Source organism: Typopeltis vanoorti, chromosome 7 (assembly GCF_054136105.1).
Source record: "Typopeltis vanoorti isolate ZY-2024b chromosome 7, IOZ_Tvanoo_1.0, whole genome shotgun sequence".
NCBI lineage: Eukaryota > Metazoa > Arthropoda > Arachnida > Uropygi > Thelyphonidae > Typopeltis > Typopeltis vanoorti.
The window spans coordinates 91,220,215-91,236,807 of NC_143555.1; the positions used below are offsets into that span (position 1 = coordinate 91,220,215).

The 16,593-nt window shown below is 34.6% G+C and overlaps 1 protein-coding gene across 1 annotated transcript in view; it reads left to right on the forward strand.

Annotated features, from left to right (window-relative positions):
- Positions 1 to 16,593, forward strand: part of LOC150104858 (uncharacterized) — a 265,378-nt gene that overhangs the window by 93,501 nt on the left and 155,284 nt on the right. The window contains exons 3-4 of the mRNA XM_090395375.1: positions 7,131 to 7,316; positions 10,121 to 10,303. Of these exons, the coding sequence (XP_090251501.1) occupies positions 7,131 to 7,316; positions 10,121 to 10,303 (369 nt within the window). The remainder of the gene's footprint in view (positions 1 to 7,130; positions 7,317 to 10,120; positions 10,304 to 16,593) is intronic.

Sequence of the window (16,593 nt, forward strand, 5' to 3'; positions counted from 1 at the left end):
GAGATAAAAATAACTCATAGTAAAGGTATCAAAATTTTTTGGTAATGTGTTTTCAGATACTTTGGGATACTTTAATACATTCGTGAAATAAAATGTGTGGAAGATTGGTTGGTTGTTTTGATATATATATGGCTGCCAACTAAGGCTGTGAGGCCAGTGTATTATGTCTGTAAATGGCATATGTTCTTCCAGCTGGTTTGCTTGTTTTGCAAAGTCCATCAGTTAGGTATATCTTTATAATTCACCAGGTATGACTATGGAAATATATATACAAAAATGTGCATATAACAACTCATGAAGAGAATTTATTAAAGGAAGATGAGCCAAGTTGCTCTGTCAGCTGGTTTATGAATCTCATTCAAAAGGAATTTATGTATTGCAAAAATTGTTTCTTCATTTCTTAGACTGTTCCTGTGTCCTTTAGTTGGCCTGCAGAAAGCAAGATTACTTCTGTTCACATTTTATTGGGGAAGGCAAAGTGTGAGGAGTCTGTTATAAAGAATGGAAGTAGATGGAACGAAAGAGGAGGCAGTGAAGTTGGTTTGATTTCAAGGTGGACTGTAAAAGGGTATTTGTTGTTTTATTGGTTATTGGTTAGCAGTGGCTCTTGTTCTAACGATTTTGGAGGAAAGTGGAGGAATAATATTGGCCAGTTTAGCAGAACACTGTCCATGAAAGTATCTGTAGAAGAGGCACAAGTCAGAAACTGAACATCTATGAGAGAGAGAGAGATTGCCTTCTTCTGGATAGAATCGAGCAATTTTAGAGATGCTTTTAGTGCACCACCCCAAATATACAAATCCGAAATCTTCCCAAGCATGGTTAGGCAGATTTTGGATTTTTATAGTGTTAGCAGGTGTGAAGTAGTGTCTTGTGCGAAAAAGTGCACCACGTTTTTTGGTTGCTGGAGAAGCTATAGTTGAAATGTGTTTGTTGTGCTAGGAAAGATGGGAGGTATAGGTCATTCTAAGAAGGGAAATTGGATCGTGTTTGGATATCTGGGTATTATTGAAACAAGGGAGAGGGATGCGAGTTCTTTTTGCGAGAGATCATACAGGAGTGAGTTTTGTGGCATTGAAGTCTACAAGGTTGTCCTTGCCCCATTTGGATAGGATATAGCTAGGCAATTAGCATTCAGGATGCTGATCATGGTGGATCTTGAGGGTTCTAACAATTGAGCTTTACAAGATTTTCCAAATGAAAAGGAGAAATGGAGTGTAATGCAAAGCTAACTCAGTTTACACTGAGTTAGCTTTGCATTAGGAACACCTACTAACTTGTACAACCACTTGCTTAGTTGTACAAGCCATCTTCCAACATTTCCTGTTGAAGATGGCACTGTGGTCGTGGTAGACCTCCTGCAGATATTGATGGAGATGGTCGGCTAACGGTTCCTGTAGCATTCACCATTCAGTGTTTATGAGATGATAACTAACTGACCTAAAAAAGCTTCCCAGACCATAATGCTACCTCCACCAGCCTGTTGAACCCCAACTATGCAATCAGGGGATATGGCTTCATGCAAACCTAGCCATAAGCATAGTGTAGCAGGAAACGGGACTCATCACTCCAGACAAGCTTTTTCCATCTATCATCCACTGTGGAACCCCAGGTGAAGCAAGGTTGGCACATGGTGCATGTGGAAATAAGTCGAATTGTCCTGCTGTTGTACTGGTGGTGAGCTGTATGACTGTTGCACATCATTGCTGAGATACTTGTCGTTACATTCAACAGTCTCTAGGATAAATCAGTCATGGCTGACCGACACAAGCCCTTCTGCTGGTTGTCTGTTCACCAGTCTCGGTACACCCTTTATACAGTAGTGTGGGAGCAAACAACAAGTGTGGTTATTTCCGAAATACTAGCATCTGCCCTCCAGGCCCCAACTATCTGCCCGTGGTCAAACTGGTTTATATCGCCACATTTCCCCATTACAAATATTTACTGATTATGTACAGAGGATAGGTGTGCCCATTTATGGTATCCACACACGACTTTGATATCACTTGATACTTTGTTATCATACCGAATATGTAAATTGGTGGGGATTGTTTCTAATGCAAAGCTAAACTCAATGTATATACAAGAGGAAGAGAGTGGCTGTAAGTACAGAACCCTGTGGTACTCCTGCATTGATGGGGAAATCTGAGGACAGGAAACCATCAACTGTGACACATATTGAGCAGCCAGTGAGAAATTGGCAATCCAATTGCAGAGTACAGAAAAGCATTTCAAAAGCATTTGAATTTGCAAAGTAGGTCCATGTGCTAAACCCAATCAAATGCTTTTGAAATGTCGAGAGCAACTATGGGAATTTCTCTCAATTTTTTTCATGGCTTGAGTCTAGAGGTGAAAGCTAGTGTATTGCCATGGATTGGGAGTGGCAGAATCTGTATTGCTGGTCACTGACTAGTTGGTAGGCTTTTAGGTGGTGCAGGAGTTGGCTGTTGATGACCTTCTCTACAGTAAGAGAAAATAGTAGTTGAGAGCAATTGGATGGTATTTTGGTGGTAGAGTTGGGATAACATTAGGACGAGATGCTTTGTTTGTGTTCAGATTATTAAGGATTTCTTTCTGGCAGAAGACTATGGGTGACATGGAGAGAATAATTCTTGGTGGACTCAGTTAATTCCTGCATTGATGTATGGAACTTTGTCCATGCCATCAATGATTCAATTTAGAAGCATTACATTATAGATTTTTAATGTGGTAGGAAGTAGTGTGTCCTCTGTAATTTAGATTGCCTTTTCAGGTATTGGTATTATTAGGTCTACCTTTCTGATGGAATATTGAATGTTGCTAAAGCCATATTGCAGATATTAAATAGCTTCTGAAGTTCCTTTCTTCCAGGTTTAATAGTCTCTGCCACTATACCATCCAATCCAGGTGAGGGGTGGATGCCTAAGGTCCTTTCTCCTTTGGATTTTTAGTGCAGTTTCAAATTCTTGTATTGTTAAATTATTTCAGGCAATGGGAAGTTCTTTTTGGATGATTATTTCTGACAAAGAATGTATAGTGAAGTTCACTTATATTCACCAATTTTTCGAAGTAGTTCTTGCTCACAGTTCATTTTCATCCTTGAGTACCTTGCTATTTTTACCTTTTGATTCTCAGAAATGTACCGTGAGTATATTTCTCTCTGTTTATATATATTATTGTATAGTTATTCATCCTGGATGTGTCATTGACATTTTGAAATGCCATATATACTTGATCATTTGGTTCATTTTGCTGATTATGTAGATCATATTGCATTTCTTTAATAATTTTTCAATAATTTGTACCACTCATTTCATTTGAGATGAAGTCTTGTTGACCAAAGTTTTTGCTTCTGCTCCATGGATGGATTCAGCAGCATAAATGAAGCCCTGGAGTGGTTCTTCCGACATTGAACCTTTTATTTTATTTTATAATGACTCTTTATACTGGGTTTATATGGCAGAAATTTATAATTATAAAATAATTATTTTCAAGTTAAATGCATTATCTGATATTCAATAGTAATGAGTTGTGATTGTAAAAAAAAATGAATAAATGACACTCATATTTCACTGCCTTTTTGCTGACAGCATCATTAAAGTGTGTGAGTTCTGGATATTTATACTTCATATTTCACTGCCTTTTTGCTGACAGCATCATTAAAGTGTGTGAGTTCTGGATATTTATACTTCATGATGCTGTCAGGTAAAAAAAATAGTGGGGTCATTAAACATATAGGCATTGGTTTAAATAAATAAACAACGGTGTTTCCAGCAGCAGGATATATCACGTAAAAAAGTTCTAAATTGCATTTAAATTTTACATTAATAAAAAGGAAAAAAGAAAATCCTTTAGCTTGTTGAGTTGATTTCTAGTTGCATCTTCAGAACCAATTTAATGATATTTAATCAAGGACGATACCCAGAAGACTTCATTTTAGCATTGAAATTAGAAAAAAAGAATAAAATATCCAAATTAATGAATGTTACAATGCCAGTGTTATTTTGAAATGAATTATATTTTATAACTAGGAAGGTAAGCTATGAAACTTCTAAAGAAGCTCAAAATATTATTGATAACTTATACTAGCAAAGGTTGGTCGATTTTCAGATTTCTAGTACTTCTCATCACCACTCATTTACAAACCATTACACTAAACAAATCTCATGTAGTTCTCTATATTTTGTAATTTTCTTTTCTTTTTTCTTTTTAATTAGTAACTACAGCGGCCTTTGCCTTTGATTGGAAAGGCATGGATTTGAATCCATCTAGAGTTTGATGACTCTTTATAAGGCTTATCAGTTGACTATGCTATATGAAGGGGACAGAATTTTTTGTCCTGGGCCCTCAGTTTTTTTCATTCCACAAAAGGGCAAAATGGGTTATAGGTTCCTAATGCAGACTCCGAAGAAACTGCCATAATACAGACCTCATAGCCTTGTTGTTTTGGCTGTAATTCCAAACATTTAGCCACAGGTTGATTTATTATAATGTATTGACATTTTAAAAATGTTCATGTGCCTTTTTTTATGTCACTGATAGATAGATAGATTTTGAGTTGTGCATTCTATGGATGTAAGCAGTTCTAATGATAAGTTAGACAGTGTGAATCAACATTTATGAAACTGAACTTCAGAAAAAGTTTGTCTTGGATAGCTGATAAACATATTTAGACTTCCTTGCAAATTTGATTTCATATTTTGGAAAACTTGTAGAACAGTAGTACCATTTTTTTCCCCAAAAATTAATGCTTTTAAATTCACAGTGAAATGTAATATAAATATTGTCTATAATTATTCAGTAATAATGAATAAAAAGTGCATGTGTTATGATATGTTATGTTGATCTGAGGTTTTAAATTTTGGATAAGAGATCTGGGTGCAATGAGTTATAGCTTCCTAATGCAGACTCCGAAGAAAATGATTGTATTTTCTTCACAGTCTTGTAATCATTATTATGTTCTTAATTTTTATCCTCAGGGGGTGTGCAGGATATTATTGATTACTTAATTACAGCATAATTAAGTTTGCATTATTGTTAGCTTCTAATCAACAGATGTCAATCAGTAATGAAAAATAAACCTGATTTTTATATCAGCTTTAATTCCACTTTATGATATGAATTAAATAGATGATGAATAATAGTGCATATGGTGTGAACCCATCTTACACCTGGTTTTTTTTTTTTTTCATCAACCCATTTTCCTATGTTTCCATCAATCAGAGCCTCCACAGTCTTGTATGTTTGAATCTTGTTTAGAACTTTTATTAAGAACCTTTATAAGATGAGTATATTGATTTTATCAACTGAAAAACGAATATAATAAAAAAAAAACTAACACTAATTTAATAGGTGTCATAATAGATATTTAATTAAACCTTCGAGTTTCACCACATATGCTAGTAGCTTCTTCTACGTTAAGAACAACAAACAAATATATAATAAGGGTAAACATGAACTATTACGTAACTAAAAGCTGATTATGTAGGAACCTTTACACAAAAATATAGTCAGATTTTTTGTGTAACATCATCCCCATTCAACCATTTCTGGTTGAATATTGTCTGACTCCAGCAGACTAAATTTATCATTATCATTTCAGACAGCTGGCAGGTTTTTTTTTACTTCAAGTATTGATATGTAAATTTAATGGTATTTTAGTGTACTATTTTCTACTTCTATTACTGCTTATCTCGTTTAATATTTTGTCAGAGTAGTTACTTCAGATATGAAGAATATCTGTCTTTCTTTTTAATGTCACCTTTATCATCTATGATTCCTTTTACACTCTTTCATTTCACAACTTTTCAGTAGCCTCTAGAATATTTTTCAACCTTCTTAATACTCATCTTTCTGTCATTACTGAAGTCTTCCTGTGACCTTTATTAGCTACTTTTACATGTAGCTTTGCTTTCTTATTTTGAAGCCATTAAGTAAAAAAAAAAAACATATTAATAAAGGAACTGAGCAGTGTCTTTTAAGTTAATTGATCTGTCTACAGAACATTTAAACACTTGTCATATAATAAATAGAGTATAAATAGGTCTGTTTCAATTTGGTAATGCCATTCTCCATGTTTTATTTTTTTGGGGAGGGGGGAGTCCCAGGATTCATTTGATTATCTAATCAAATGAATCCTGGGACTCTGTGGAGATATGTATTACCATCATTTCTTTACTTAGTTTGTACAACTGTCTTTGAAATCAGTTTTTTGGGGGACTTATTTTAGAAAAATGCATTTGATTTATAAAATAAAGAATTGCTTCCTACTGTCTGCCAACATGCAGTTGGCAGACAGTAGGAGGCAATTAAGGTCATGGAGTTGGTGCATCTTTGTGATCTTAGTTGCCTTGCTGAAAATTATGAAACAGTGTACTTCTGAGTATATGGTTTGTTTTGGAAAGTGATCTGTGATACTTATTGTGGAGATTAAGGTATATAAATATTATTAGCTTTTATGGTTATCCATTTAAATGTTATATGGAATGTGTGTAAATGTTGCATATATAAATTCTGTTTTATTTATAACTTCCACTCTGCATTACACCTTAGCTTAGAGAATATTGGTCTTTTTTGATGGAATGACTGAGAATCCTGCACTGTTGACATATATGTATAGAGATTCTGCTGATATGATTAACTGTTGGAAGATGAGAATACTGTATTAAGAATTTATTTTAAGGTATTAATTTTAATGTTTGTTTATTATATACAGTATGCATTAACTGCCAGGAGAAAAGACATGCTGTATTGATAATTATATACTATCAATACAGTTAAAATGGGTAATTTTTGTGTTCAGGTGAAACCAGCTTATTTTGAAGGTATATGCCAAAACAATTTCTGTTTGACTATTTAAATAACAATTGCAATAAGTTATATGATTTCACCAACTCATTCTCAATTGTTCAGTATAAAGACATGTTATGAAGTATTTAAATAATTGCTTTGGCTAGATGTACTGGAATTATTTCTAATTTGAATTGGAAAGGAAGGTGAAGTTAAATTAAGCATTTTTACATTAAAATGTATTCTGAATAGCATCTTAATTAAATCTCACCAGTTTAGTCAAAGAATGCTGAAGATGGAATGAGCATATTTACTTGCAAATATGTTGTGAATAACTTTCTTAATGAAATGTCACTGTTTAGGTTGATGAAAGGACTAGGATGCTTTTATACAAGTTGCGTCAGACATGGACAGATATTTTTCCAAATAAAAAACTGTATGCCATTGATGTTCGTGTGAAACAGATGGACCCAGCTTGGCCTGTGACTGCACAGAAACCAACACAGCACACCATTCATGTTAATCCAAAGTTCCTAGGAGCAAATCAGGTATTTTTACTACTATTCCTTTTTCAAGATTTTTTTTTTTTTTTTATTGAGATCGAATATTAAAGAGTTAATAATAATGAACTAACATTAATTAATTAATGAAATGCAAAAAAAATATTTCTTCTTATAGCACAAAACAGAACAGACAGCTGTGTGGTATTTTCAGACATTCACCCTTTCACAATTTAGCCAAACCTCACTATAGAAATTTGTAGTAAACAACAGGAATAGTTTGGTTTAGTGGCTAGTTTACTATGTTGAAATTTATTTATCATACCATTGTATACCTGTGAGATTTTGGGACTTTTCAGTAGTTTGTTATAGTCATGTTTATTATAATGAGAGTCGATTGTATCATCATTAACTGTGTATTACGCATTATTAAACAGGCGTACTTTCAAGTTCAATATGCTTGTTTTAAGAATGTGAGCAGCAGATTAAGTTTCTGACTCATTCTTTTCATTACAGTGAACAGTATTAATATTGTTTTGCATTCTGCCATGAGAATTTGGTTTTTTGTTTATTTTATTTTTCATATCCTTAATACTACTTGTTGTTGATTTATGCTCACACGTAGACCCACACTTCACCTTGTAGGTGTTCAAAACCAAAACCCTTTGGAATAAGTTGGTTAATCCTCATTCCAGGAATGTCTTATGTCTGTACATGTGTGTGTTCACAGGGCCGGTTTGCCTGTTCTGAGGGAAAACTACTTAACAAAGAAATCTAACAGATGGCACATTAGCAATGCAGTCAATGAATTACAGGTGTTTTGTGTACAGGTAAACTTCTACTTACAAGCTCAAGATACAAAGAATTCATGTTTACATACATTAAACAGACTAATAAATTGTGATTCTGAATTCATGTAGTGAAACAGAACCCTATGCTTACAAATATTTTATATTGCTTGAAGTTCACTGATATTTTATAATATGCAGCAGAAATGTTTAGTTTGCTAATTCCTTCTATGTTTGTCTTGTTTAGTTGTTGCCGAAAATGTTTCCCAAATTAATAGTGTGCTCATATTTCGAGGGTAGTAAAAACAACACAACAGTATATGTATGCATACTAAACAAATAAATGGAGAAATAATGATTGTTAAAATGCTGTAAGTGACAAAAATATTCAGTTGATTTCAATAGAAACTAAACTAGACATAATTTGGCAATCTGAAAATGGCAAATCTCCTACTTAAATTTGTCATGTTTATACCATCAATAGTATCAGCAATTACAGTAAAAAAAAAAAAAGAAAGAAATATCGTTGGGGAAGTGGAATGCTGTTTAATAATTTGGATTCAGAATCAAAATAGTAAAAGCTTTTACTACACTGTAAATGCATTAATAGAGAGCTCGCCTGCTATAAACAAATGTATAAGAAATGTTTGGAGGGGTAAAATTTTTATTCTTTTCAAATCTTATTATTCATTTTCTGCTCTGTTTGTATTCATTATCATCATAATCAAGTTGCTAAAACGTGACCTTCCCTTAGTAAACCATGTTGCAAAGTAGAGATTCACTATCACCCCCATTTCTGAATGCAAACCCTATCCAGTTTTACCAAAATCTTCACCACCATTCCTGAGATACTGATTGGTCAATAGTTGGATACATCAGGCTTTGCATCACCCTTGTGCAATAGAATTGCCATACATTCTTTCCCACAGAATCTTCCCTGTTCTAAAACTCATGTTAAACAGCCAGTTCAGCTGAACGCTCTTTTAGCACATGTACTGATATCCCATCAGTCCCTATTGCTGAATTCTTATTCAGTTTGTGCAACAGCTCTATTACTTCATCCTCGTACACCCCAGTTTCTTCATCCAGTGAAGTAGCAGTGAGCTCAGTGTCGTGTACACCAAATTGATAGCTTTTAACAAAACGGACACTCACTAGTTGAACAACCTCTTCTGCATCTGTAACCCTCATGCCATCTGTATTTAGGATAGTTATTCTTTCATATTAATTTTTCTTTTATTTTCAGTATATCGATAAACATCTTGTGGATTGTCTTTAGCATGCAGGGGCCAATTTCTTTTCATATTCAGACTTTGATTTCCATACAATAGTTGTGACTATTCTAGCCTGCTGCTTATAATTTTCATGATGGACATCATCCTTATGGACGCGGTATTCCTTCCACATCATCCTTTTCTTACGAATCTCTTGCTTAATAAGATTACACATCCATTTGACTCCTACCCTGTTTATTCTTCGAACTCTTGGGACACATTCTGATATCGCATCATTTAAGTATTGTTTAAATGCTTCCATGCAATGTTGATATTCTTCCCATCCAGCAACCAATTCCATTCCACTAAACTCTGTATACTCCTCAGATGGTCATAATTTCCTGCTTTGTAATTCAGCATATAACCTTTTCTGAATGGAACATTCATAAACCTAGCCACTTCCCAAGTGAGTACCGAATGATCACTGTCACCAACCAGAGGCAGAATAATTAAGTCTTTAACTGAAACACCCTCTGACACTATAATCAAATCTAACACTTTGATCTTGAGTTCCTTTTGTTAACTCTTTTTAATATTTAAGCATTCTTAATTAAATATTAAGTTTCGCATTATGGAAGAATAAAGTAAAATAATATTTTTAAGTGTCACTTTTTTCATCTTTGATTAACAAGTTTTATCTTTATGCAGGTTTATTTTGCATACGTGTAATTTCTGGAACACCTAAAAAGAATGATCTTGAATTTCAATAATTTGTATTTTTACTCTTAAATAAGCACTGTTAATAAATTGGATAGTATAAAGAAATTAAATATTGTATATTTTCCTTTAGCCAGCTCAGGTAGGAAATGTTTCTCATGAAGGAGAAGTTAAAACACAAGAAAAACAACAGGCAGAAGTATTAAAACAGTTATTAGTAAAACAGCGAGAGCTTCTGAGACTTCAGAAACAACAGCTGGAGTTAGATGTTTTACAGAATCAACTGAAGGGAAAGGTATCTGACATAGAAAAGCAGGTTAGTTAATGAATTTCTTACAAAATAATTGCTTTAATATTTCCTGTGTTACGTAGAGCAGGGTTTCAGATTTTTTTTAACCCTTTACCTACATGATTAAGGGTTAGATAATCTGAAAGGTTTACAGTTGCAAGTAGTATTTACGTAAAACAGAGAGAGAATTAGACTAGTTTTTAAAAAAAATAATAATAATAATTAATAATAACACACTTGTTTTGCACCTGCACTAGCTCATTAAAAGAAAGTAAGATTTTTTTATTCATTCATTCATTCATTTCTTGCAATGTACCTATCCTTGTAGGTTATGGGATGCTATGATAAACAGTTAACTGGCATTTAATTGTTTATCATAGCTCATCAATGCTCATAAAAAACATGGCTGCAGCAAAAATACCATCAATAAAATTCTTCATAAAACTTCACTAAAACTTGCAAATAATATAGATTACATTAAAGGATTATCAGATAAAATAAATAGACTTCTACACCATTACAGTCTTAATGCTACTTTCAAACCACATATAAAATTAAAAAACATATTCAACTCCTCCAAGGTACCCCCTCTCCCTCTTGGCACACCCTTGGGTATACTGAATCCATTTCACCTGTAACTTACCTTATATTGGTGAAACTGGATGTCCAATTCCAATCTATAAAAAAGAACACAAATGACACAACAAAATTTAACAATGTTGGTAAAACAGGCCTCTCGGATCACGCTCTTAACACTACACCAAATTGATTGGAAAAGTACCTGTTCCTTACATCATACAAAAACCTGGTGTGACCTCAACTTCAAGGAACCTTGTGAAATTTTGATCAACTATCCTCATCTAAACCATGATGGTGACATAAAAATCTCAAGAATTTGGATTGCATACATTCAGCCTACAACTCAAGTTCTCCAGCAAACCCTTACTTTATAGCTCTAAGCAATAATTTCTGCCCTTATTGGCTACCAATATACTGTTTTTGTTGTAATTTATCTGTGAGTAATTATAGTTGAGCTTGTTGCTTTCTAGCTGAATATACCTTTTAATGATTTGTAACTAAATAACAGGACTCTAACTTTGACGTAGGAAGTTTTTTCACCAGCAGTCAGGCCAGTAGTGTTAATGGTTGACTAAATTAGTGTGAATTTAGCATACTATATAGATTGTAGTATAGCTGTTTTTTCTTTATATATATGTGTATAATCCAAATGATGACCATGATATGAAGGTTTGAATGTCAGGTGATTATTTTGATTGATTTTATATTAAACCGAAGTCTTGTTATACTGTCATAGTTGTTTCCATAATTATTAATAAAGATTATTCTGTTGTTGAGGGTTCTAATTTATTCTGCCTTTTGAGTGGCATAATTTTTTTAAATGGCATAAATCTTTACTGTATTGTGTTCTTTAATACTGTACAGTTTTATTCCTAACATACATGCATTGGCATCTAAATGATAGTGCATATAATTTTGTCTAGTTATTTTTGAATATTCACTTAGTTCTTTTATACTCGTGAAGCACTGTCTCACAGTGCTTCACGAGAGTATAAAGAAAATCTGAGATTTTATTTAGAAATAAAACATTTGATTGAGTGCAGCTGACCAGATAAGAGGATTTTGAAGAAAATTTGGTGAGTGAACAAATGACATTAGTGGCATATGTTAAAAGTAAAGCTGTTTAATCATCATCATCATCAAATTTCTGCCATGTACCCTCAAGGGGTGTACAGGATATGATAGTACTACATGAAAAAATTACATCATTACTAACTTCCTATCTACAATTTTCCTCCAAATCAGTCTGTTACTTGTCAAGACTCCAACATTATCAGATCTTATATTTCTATCGTCTAAGGCACTTTGTACCGTATCAATCCACCTATATCTTGGTCTTTCTCTGGGTCGTTTTCCTGCCAACCTGGCAGAGAACACTTGTTTTGCTAATCTTTCCTTGCCCATTCTGTTTAAGTGACCATACCACCTGAGATTAGCTCTGCTAATGCATTCCTGGATGCTGACAATGCCCAGTTCTTTCCAAATATCCTCGTTTTTAATATGATATTGCCATTGATGCCATCTGTTCACACCTCTAATCTTTCTCAGGACTCTGATATCTGCGGTCTCTAGTCTTTGGTCAAGTGTTTTACTTCTGACCCAGCTCTCAGATCCATAAGTTAAAACTGGTTTGAACACTGTCTTGTATACAGCTAATTTAGTGTTCCGACTAATTTCTCTCTTATTCCATATGAATTTATTCAGTTGACTTCCCACCATACCAGCTTTGCTGATTCTGTTGTCTATTTCTATATTTAATTTACCATCTTCAGTAAAAATCGTGCCTAAGTAGCTGAAATGTTTTACTTGTTCCACAGGTTCTCCATTCACAACACAGTTGACATTTTCAATAATTCTGCCTATTTTTATTGCTGACCTTCATACCATATCTATTACAACAGCTATTCAATTTAGTCAGAGAATCTTGCAGACTTGTAGCGGATTTATTTAAAAGTATAACATCATCTGCATAAAGCAAAGCTGATATTAACATCTCCAATTTTGATAGCAGGTTTAATACCACTTTCCTTCATAATGTGATCCATATAGATAATGAATAACAGAGGGGATAATGTACATCCTTGTCTCACACCAGATTTAACATTAAACCATCTTCCTGTACTTCCTTCAATTCTAACTGCTGACTTACAACTCAAATAAAGATTAAGGATTGCTTGATATAATGCCCCATTGACAACATATAACTCCAGCGTATTGAATAGCTTCTCTCTTGGCACCTTGTCATACACTTTTTCCAAATTGACAAAACTTAAATACAGATCTTTGTTATATTCCCATGCTTTCTCGACTATTTGTCGTAAAGTGAAGATCTGATCCTGACAGCCTCTATTTGGCCTGAATCCAGCTTGTTCTTCACCCAGCTTTTCTTCCACAATTCTTCTCAACCGTTTCTCAAGTATACTTGCATAGATCTTGCCAGGAACACTCAGTAGGGAAATACCTCTGTAATTCTCACATTCAGTTTTATTTCCCTTTTTATATATGGGTACTATGAGAGCTCTACTCCAATCATCAGGAATTCGTCCATCTGTCCAGGCTTTCTGAACTATGCAGTTCAGCCCCTGTAAGACTTTTATACCACCATACTTCAGCATTTCTAGTCGAATATCATCTACTCCTGCTGCCTTTCCACATTTCAAGCCTTTGATGGCTTTTTCTACTTCAAGCATGGATATGTATTCCTGACTGCATGCCTGGTCAGTGTTTTTTACCACTCTGCTGTCATCACTGCTTATTTCATTTAGCAGTTTTTCAACGTAATTACTCCATACTTCAAGGATATCTTTTTCTCCTGTTTTCATGTTACCTTTATCATCTCTAACTCCTTTTACAACACTCTTTCCTCCATTCCTAAGCTTCTTCAACAACCTCCAGAATATTTTGCCACCTTCTTGATATTTATTTTCTATTTCTTGCCAAAGTCCTCCCGTGACTTTTGTTTAGCTAGTTTTACACAGTGTTTAGTATTCTTGCATTTGTCTCTATATTCTCTATGAGCACAAGCTGACTTATTTGAGAGGAACTTTTGATATGCTTTCTTGTTTTCCTTCACTGCCTCTTTAACTTCCTGTGTCCACCAGGGTGTTCTGATTTTTTTATCCTTGCAGACAACCTCACTACATGCCTCTCGGGCAGAATCAATCAATGTTTTCTTCAGAGTTTGCCACTGAATCTCCAAGGTTTGATTCCTGTTCTCAAACTCTTTCGTTTTTTTTTTCAATAATCTTTCTGTATTTTAGTCTACAGTTCACATCTGAGAGCTGCTCAACTTTTATTCGCTTTAAAACTTTCTTACATGTTATTCTTTTCAATATGAAATTCAATTTTATCCTGCTCAAGACTAAATAGTGATCACTTCCAATTTCAAATCCTCTGTACACTCTGGTGTCCTGCACCAGGGAGAAAACATCACTATCAACAATAACATGGTCAATGAGACTTTTCTTATTCCTTGCCTCTTCTCTCCATGTGAATTTGCGCACATTATTATATTGGAACATGGTGTTAGTAATAACCAGTCCATGTCCTGAACAGAAATCCAACAGATATTTGCCATTATTATTAGCTTTGCTCTTTTCTACAAATCTTCCCAAAATATTTTTGTATGTCTTATAATCATTTCCTACTCTGCTATTTAGATCCCCAACAAGGACCAAGTTTTCCTTTTTCATTGTGTCAGTTGCTTTTTCTAAAGCATCAAAAAATTCCTCCACTTCTACCTTAGTAGAATCTTCTGTGTGACCATAGGCACAAGTAAGTCTCATTGTCCAGTTCCCCATTCTCATGTTTGCCCACATTACTCTACTTGAGACTGACTGCCATTGAAGAAGATTAGTCTCGTATTTTGTGTTGAATACTATGGATATTTCTTCTTTTCCTTGATTGTCACTGCCTGAATATAACATTTTGTATTTATTGCTCAGAAAGATCTCACTAGTTTTGGTCTTTTTTGTTTCAGTCACCCCTATTATGTCGATCTGGTACTTATCTAATTCCTCAGCTAGTTCCATTTCTTTGCCATTCAGGCTTCTTACGTTGATAGTACCGATCTTTAACTCTGAGTTGGGGTTTGTTTTCAGATTTGTTCCAGTAGTTGACTTTTTGCTGTTCGCCCTGGTTCCCCGGTGAAAACAACGGGGGCCTTGTTTAACTGGGCGACGCACCAGCAGGCATGAAATTTTGTCATGTTGTACCATCATTTTCTATTTTGGTTTAAAAGCTGTTTAAAAGAAACTTAATTATTGGCATTCAAGAATATGTAAGCACATTTAATCTGAGATGGGCACTTATAATCAAATTATAGAGGAAAGAAAGATTAGAAAAACAGGTGTCAAATTCAAGAATATATGGAAACACTTTCTTGAATTTGACAAATGCCAGTTAATTTGAAAGAAAGTTGTTGATAGGAAGCTAGTATTAATTACACTGTGACATTATACAGTAGTTTCCATAAATTAAGGAAAAATCACAGTAACTAAAAAACTGTATGATGAATTTTTATTCATTTCTGTGAAAAGTATGATATGAGATGTGAAATTAATACCCAAAAAAATTTAAAGTAAATAGTTTAATTCAGTAAGAAATGTATACATGAAGACAATGGTCATAAAATGGTGCACCCACCAATAATGGTCACCCTTGACAGGAATTACAGCACTCACAATATTTCATACTATTTATAATGATGTCCAATTGCTCAGTAGGTAATAACAACCATTGCTCCTGCAAAGCTCTGCTAAGTTCCCTCAAGGTTTTGGGGAGGGGGGGGGGCTGAGAGCAGCAACACATCTACCTAGAGTATCCCAGACATGCCTGATAGGATTAAAGTTAGGGACTTGCCTGGCAAGTCCATACGTGTTGTCTCTCCTTGAAAATATTGGTCCATGAGCTTCACTTAACGAGGATGAGCATTATCATCTTGTAGAGTAAATGTCTCTCCTATCACGCCTGCATACAGATGAACACAAGTCCAGGATAGGACAGGACCTTGTCTCTATAAGTTGCAGCATTCATGGTTCTGCTAGGAACACATACAGGATGGTACACCCACCCAATGAGATGCCTCCCTAAACAATTGCACTACCTCCACATAAGTGTCCCTTTCATGGATATTAGAGTGATAATAATGTGTCCCTTGTTCTCTCTAGATCAGAGCATGACTGGTATTGCTTTGTAGAGCAAATTAGGACTTGTATGTAAGAATACTAACCTTCACTGATCTTGGTCCAGTTATTGTGTGGATAAAGGCTTGCTATGAGTCATTTGGCATACAAGACTACCTTTGTGAAGCCTTCTGTGCACAGTGGGAGCAGCTACTAATGTTCTTGTAGCCAATACAAGATCAGATTGTAGCTGATTCAGGGTGACACTCTTGTCCTGTCCTGGCAAGCAGATAATCAGAGATATCAGTCACCCACTTTGGTTATTGTCTATGGCCCTTCTTTCACTGTATCGCTGGGGTACTGTTTGTGACTGTTGGAATAGGTTCCACAGTATGTCTGACTCATGGAGCAACGCAACTCATGTGCGAACCATCCGACTACCTCCATTTGATTTTGGCCATTCTCTAGTCTTATGGTGACTCATAACCTTAATTCATCAGTTAAATGATGTCTCACAGCTATATCCAAGAATTTTGATATCATGATATGTCTTGTTCTCACTCCAAAGACAAAATGTTAAACCACTCCAAAATGATGACTTTTATGGCATGGCTG